Source organism: Gracilinanus agilis, unplaced genomic scaffold, assembly GCF_016433145.1.
Source record: "Gracilinanus agilis isolate LMUSP501 unplaced genomic scaffold, AgileGrace unplaced_scaffold18337, whole genome shotgun sequence".
In the NCBI taxonomy this organism is placed as follows: domain Eukaryota; kingdom Metazoa; phylum Chordata; class Mammalia; order Didelphimorphia; family Didelphidae; genus Gracilinanus; species Gracilinanus agilis.
In genome coordinates this window covers 1-6,076 of record NW_025349514.1, presented here as the reverse complement: position 1 = coordinate 6,076, position 6,076 = coordinate 1, and the positions used below count along the sequence as shown (strand labels likewise).

The 6,076-nt window shown below is 55.0% G+C and overlaps 1 protein-coding gene across 1 annotated transcript; it reads right to left on the bottom strand.

Annotated features, from left to right (window-relative positions):
- Positions 1-752: 752 nt before the first annotated feature.
- On the bottom strand, positions 753-4,082 carry LOC123254235 (unconventional myosin-XVIIIa-like; the record flags this gene model as incomplete). Its single annotated transcript, XM_044683289.1, has 6 exons — positions 753-880; positions 1,964-2,075; positions 2,196-2,315; positions 2,451-2,540; positions 2,829-2,972; positions 3,954-4,082. Coding segments are annotated over 6 exons (723 nt in total), but the record flags the coding sequence as incomplete, so codon positions are not given.
- Positions 4,083-6,076: the final 1,994 nt, after the last annotated feature.

Here is a 6,076-nt window from a genome sequence, read left to right as displayed (position 1 = left end):
AAGGGTGGAGGAAGAAGGGTAGGAAGGAAGAAGAATGAGAATTAAGTACACAATGCTGGGTGGGCTGCTGAGGATAGAGAAAAGGGTGAGCCAGATCCTGGCCTTGAGGAGCTCATACTCTAGGAGAAAGAGATGGCACACATAAGGGTGTGGTAGTCAGAATAAGACTTTTCCCTTGGGGGGGGGGGGTCAGAGGGAGGGTGAGTAAAAGAACGGTTGGCTTAAGGGCCCTTCCAGAAGCCACAGTAATACTGATTTGATTCTTGTGTTCAAAACAGGAGGTGGGAAGGGGTGGGGAGTGGGAGGGAGACATGAGCTGCTGCAGCAGCTAAGCTAAGGGCAGGAAGGCTGGGATGAATTGATGGTGGAATGCTGAAGCCTCATCTGGTCTGAGTGACTTTGCATTCACAGAGTTCCCATTCATTACTGGATGGGGAAGAAGTCAGGGAACTAGGACCAGGAAAAGGGCCATGGGAGATAGTGGCAAGCACCCTGGCTTTGGAATCAAAGGACCCAGGTTAGGATCTTGTCCCTGATGCTTTCTGCCTGAGTCACCTGGGACAAGTCAATTAAAGAACATTTTTGGAGCTCAGCTCCTTCATCTGTCAAATAAGGGGGTTGGACCAGGCAGCCACGGAGGTTCCTTCTGCCATCCTCCTTCAGGGACTAAGCCCTGGCATCAATCTCGGTGCCCTCTGGGAGGGTGGCCCTAAGTCCTGGGCACCAATGGCTCCCTCGCCCACCATGCTCACCTTCCTCTCTAGTTGCCTCTTACTCTGCTGTTCCGCTTCCAACTTGTCCTCAAACTCTTGCTGCAGTCGCTTCTTGGTGAAGTCGACTTCTCGAATGGCCCGCTCGTACTTGAGGCGCCACTCACCACCTGTGGGGGGACATGGGGGAGCCTGAAGGGCCAGGCCGTCTTGGGGAGGAGAGCTGATGGGTGACAAAGTGAAGGCTGATGTGGGAGAAGCTTTGGGGCTGGGGCTGGTGCATGGCACTGGGGAGGGTAGTTTCTCCTCCAGTTGGGGCTGCCCAACCCAACAGAATCCCCACCACCAAATGCCTCTGGTCATACCTAAGACAGAATGTGAGCCAAGTGCACAGAGAATAAAATGTCATGGGGTCAGAGCTGAGGTCATCGAGTCCAACACTTTCCTTTTACAGAGGAGGCAACTGAGGCCCAGTGGGGTTTGGTGATTGACTCAAGATCACACGGACGGTGGCCTCTTTCCACTAGGCTGGACTCTTGCTTATGGGCGTTTAATTTTAGATTGTAAATTAATTCTATTTAGAGATTGGAAGGGCCTTTGGAGGCCATGTGGTTCAGTTCCTCATACTACAGAGGAGGAAATGGAGGCCCAGAAAAGCTAAACGACATGGGATCCATACATCAACATTAGGGTGGGATGGCCCCTGGGACAGTCTAGTGAAACCCTCAGACACCTTCTCAAAATAATGATTTTAGTTTATTTGTTAAGGAAATACTTTCCTTTATTTTTTCAACGACATGTAGAAAAGGAATTATTTGATTTGATTTTTTAAAACCCTGACCTTCTGCTTTGGCATCGATGCCAAGGCAGAAGAGTGGTAAGGGTGAAGCAATGGGGGTTAAGTGACTGGCCCAGGGTCACACAGCTAAGAAATATCTTAGGAAAGATAATGATTTTAAATAGTTGAAGGAAATGCTGAGAGTTAAGTAGCAATAAAAATGTCACTCTTTTCCCCCATCCAAGTTCCTGATAACCTGAAATCCATCCATGGCCCCCTTGGGACCAGGTTAAGAATCCCTGAAGAGGGGCTAGGAGGGACCTTGGAGGCCAGCTAGTCCAGCCCTGCCATTTTACAGTTGGGGAAACTGAGGCCCAGAGAGGTGATGACCTGCCCAAGGTTCCACAGGCCCAGTAAGTGGCAGAGGAGGAACCAAACCCAGGTTCCCTGACCCACACCCTGGCTGGAAGCTCACCTGAGTCGTCATCGTCCATCTCACCATTGAGCTCGGTAGCCCGGATAAGCCTGGCCTCCATCACCTCAATCTCCATGGCCTCCATTTGCTTCTTCAGTGCATCGTATTGAACCTGCAGCATGGGAGGGCAGGGGGTGCTCAGGGGCAGCCACCTGGGAATGGCTGGCTGGGGAGGGGGAAGAGGGGCGCCTTCCTTCCCGGGGACCCCAGTCCTGCTCGTGCTCCTCCTCACCTGCAGCTCCTTCATCTCCTTCTCCGCGCGGAGCCTCTCCGCCGCCTCGGCATCCAGGAGCTGGGAGGCCGACTCCCCGGTGTTTCGCTCATCTGCCAGCTCTGATGTCAGCTCGGAGATCTGGGGATGGAGGGGGAGGAGAAGAGTCATCCCGAGCCGCTCGCCCACCCGGAGGCTGGCACCCGAGCAAGCAGCAGCCGGAGAGGCCTCCCGGGCCCCAGAGGCCTCCCCACCCCGCCCGGGCGGCCGACTCACGCGAGTCTCGAGCCGGTCACTATTGAGCCGAAGCTCGTTCCGTTCCTTTTCCACCTTCTCGAGCTTGCCCCGAAGCTGCTGGATTTCGTCCTAGAAACAGATCCATCCACCATTTAGCGCACATTTATTAAGCTAACTGGGGACACAGAGACAGCCTGGAAACAACCTCTGCCCACAGGGAGGGCCTTGAACCCAGGCACAGTCTCCTAGAGGATGCTCGTGTAGGGTGTGGAGGGACCTGGGTTCCAATCTGGCCTCGGGCCCCTCCCTGTCCTTTAATCCCATTTGCCCAGCCCCTTTCCTGTTTTAGAAGGGATACTAGCCCAGAAGATAAGGGTTTTTTAAAAAAGGAAGGAGATTATTATTGTTATTACTTACCTCCTTGCCTCGAAGCTGCTCCTCGGAGAGCTGCACCTCCACAAGGGGCCGGACAGCCGTGAAGAGCCTCCACCACGGCCAATCCTTCACCCCCTGGTTCTTCTTGATGTTCTTCTGGACGCAGCGAATGGCCAGGTCTTGGACCTGTAAGCACGTGAGCTCTCACTTATCGGGCCAGTTTTGCCAATGAGGCCCCGATGGCTCCAAGAGACTTGCCCAGGGTCACAGAGCTGGGAAATGTCCGAGGTCATATTTGAACCCAGGACCTCCCATCTCTAAGCCCAAGTATCCATTCTTAGACACAAGGTATGAGTTTAAAAAAATAAATGAGGGAGCTGGGCCAGATGGACTTCCAGCTCCCAATCCGGAATCCCGCCATCTCCAGGAGATGGACTCCCTTTGGTTTTCCCGTCCTTCCTATTCCTCTCTTTTCTGCCCCCTGGCCCATGAGGGGGGCCGGAGGTGGGGGAGGGAAGCCTGCCCCTTGGGGCCCAGCGCTACCCCAGGAGCTCCTCATTCTGTTCCCATTAGGACTAATTTCATCTGCTTTATTTGCTGGTGGTTATTTCGAGTGCTCTGGCCTGGATGGACCATAAAACCTAATCTTGCTGAAACACAAGAGGTACTGGTGCCGGCTGCTTTATGGGCGTGCTAATAGGAAAAGGAGCCGCTGACACAGCTCCTTAATCTTCATGGATAGAGCCGGGATCCGGGGCCAGACCCACCCCTGGCCCCCAGGTTCCTCTCTCTGTGGGGACCCCTCTGCAGGGATGGCCCAAGGACTGAGACACAGAGTGCTGGTGTTCCTCCTAGTGGGCACTGAGGAAGCCGCAGGAGAGGAAGGGATTTGGAGTCACAGGACTGGAGTCTCTCTGATAAAATGCCCCTTCCTTTCCCCACTTCCTTGGCTTTAGCCTTTGGGAATATCCTAGCCCACTTCCCACAAAACGTGGCTCTCATCCCTAGCTCCAAGTCCAACTTCTTGGTCCTCAGAGGCACATTCGGCCCCCCATATTCTTGCTACCCCCCCCCCCCCCGCTTCGATGAGGGAAGTGAGCTCCGGATAGGCCTCCTGGGCCAGGGCAGCCTGAGCAGGGCATGAGGAGCCTACCGTAGGGACGTTACCTTTCTTTTCTGGAAGTGCTGGCGGGCCAAGTAACCCCGGCAAGCTGCCTGGAACAGGGTCAGGTTCTTGCTGGTCTGTTCGTCCCTCTGCTCCTCCAATCGGGCCAAGGTGCCAGCCCGAAAAAATACCTGTGGGAAGGGAGAAGCTGATAAAGGCAGCGAGCTAAGCCTGGCTTGTCAAAGCAAACTGGGGGAGGCAGGGAAGGAGGGCTAGGAAGAACGGGGGTGCAGGGTAAGGGGGAGACGCCTGGAGCATCTATACAATGAGATGCTCCCTCGACAAGTAAGCCACACATAGGGAAGAGCCAGAAATAAGCCGGTGGGGAAGGTGGGGGGCAGAGGAAGGAGAGGGACACACACGAGCCAAGAGAACGTGGGTTCCACCGAAGATGCCCAGTCCTCACAGGGCAAGTAGCAGAGAAAAATGGAGAAGAGACGGGGCCAACCAGTGGTGGCTGGAGTCCCAAATGGAGACCAGAGCGGTGGCATTTCCTACCAGCTGTCCAGGTGAGGCCACCAAAGGGTGCTGGGCCAGCCCCCAGAAAACCCAACCTCTGGCTTTCTACCTTTGAGGTCAAGAGGCAAAATCCAGGTTGGGGATGATGTTTGCTGTCAGGCTCTCCTGGGAAGGGGCCGGCTCCCTCTTTTCACTGTGGCTGCATTAGAATCCAGAGCCCTGCCCACAATGGAGTGGCCTCTCCAGAGGGAGAGTGAGGAGGAGAGGATAGATGGGATGGGAAGGTCCTCGCCCCTCCCCTGCCCCTCCTCTCCCCACTGAGTTTCATCTTCATCAGCCTCCTTTCATGTGGTGACGCCCCTGCCCCCAGCCCCCCGCCCCTCCACACACCCAAGCTTCCTCTCTTTGGTGGTGAAGCCAGTGGGATGGGCGGTGGCTGGTCTAGGCAAAGGACCTGTCTTACAGGTTTGGGGCTGGAGGGTAGACGCAGGCGGCACCAGCCCAGTGGGCGCCCCCGCTCTCTGCCTCACCCCTCACTCCACAGCCTGGACCTGGCTGGAGCCAGTGTCTTCTTTTGGGGGACTGGGGGCAGGACCCTCTGGACCCCTCAGCCTTCAAGATAAGAGCTCCAAAGTCTCTAACTTCCCCTCTGCAGGGCCTTTCAGGCTAGAGCCGGGGGGTGCGGGGAATATGGAGGCTGGGGAGCCGACAGCAGGACTTACTTCCATGCAGCCTTCCCCCCAAATGCCAATGCCCTCCCTCCCAAAGGACTCTGGATTAACAACTGGGTATCTATTTGTATTTGTTCTCTATATTTCTCCTGTGCCCTTCTTAGCTCCCTCTTCAGAATGTAAGCCCCTTAAGGGGAGGCACTGCTTCATTCTGGCTTAATCAATACTTGAGGATTGATTGAAGGTGGGGAGGGGGCAGAGGAGGAGATGGCTTATGTCTAAGGCTCTGCCTCTCCATCCTCCTGGGCCTCTCTAGCCCTCTTTCCCCTCTCCCTGTACAAAGTTAAGTTTTCTGCTAAGAAAATGTTGCCACTGGCTTATCCATCAAAACCTCCTTCCCCAGGGCAGCTCAGAGCCAGACTCGATCCTCAGGCCCTTTTCCCTGCAGCGGCACACCTGGACGGGAGCTCCTGGAACATCCTTTGGGTTTAAGCCCAACTAAGAAAGATTCTGGCACAGTGGGCAGGGAGTGGGCAAATGCCCTCGTGATGCTCCCCGGGGCTAGGTGGTCACACCAGGGTAGAGAGGAAGAGAGAGAGACAGAGAGAGACAGAGACAGAGAGAGATAGAGGGGAAAGGGAAGAGGAAAGTGGGGAGGGAGGGAAAGAGAGAAATAGGTGGGAGAGAGAGTGGGAGAGGAGAGGGAAAGAGATTGAGAAGGGGGGAGAAGGAGAGGTGTGACACAGGGAGAGGGAGGGAGTCAAGAAAGAAGGGAGAGAAAGAGAGGGGGAGAGAAGGAAAGAAACAGGGAGAGGGAAGGAGGGAGAGAGAGAACGGGGAGGAGGAGACACAGGGAGAGGGAGGGAAGGAAGAAAGGAAGAAGGAGAGAGATTCAGAAACAAAGAGGCAGAAGGGAAAAAGGAGGAAGAAGGAGAGAAACAGAGAGGAGGAAGAGAAGAAGGGAGAGAGAGAGGGAGAGATAGAGAGAAATAGAG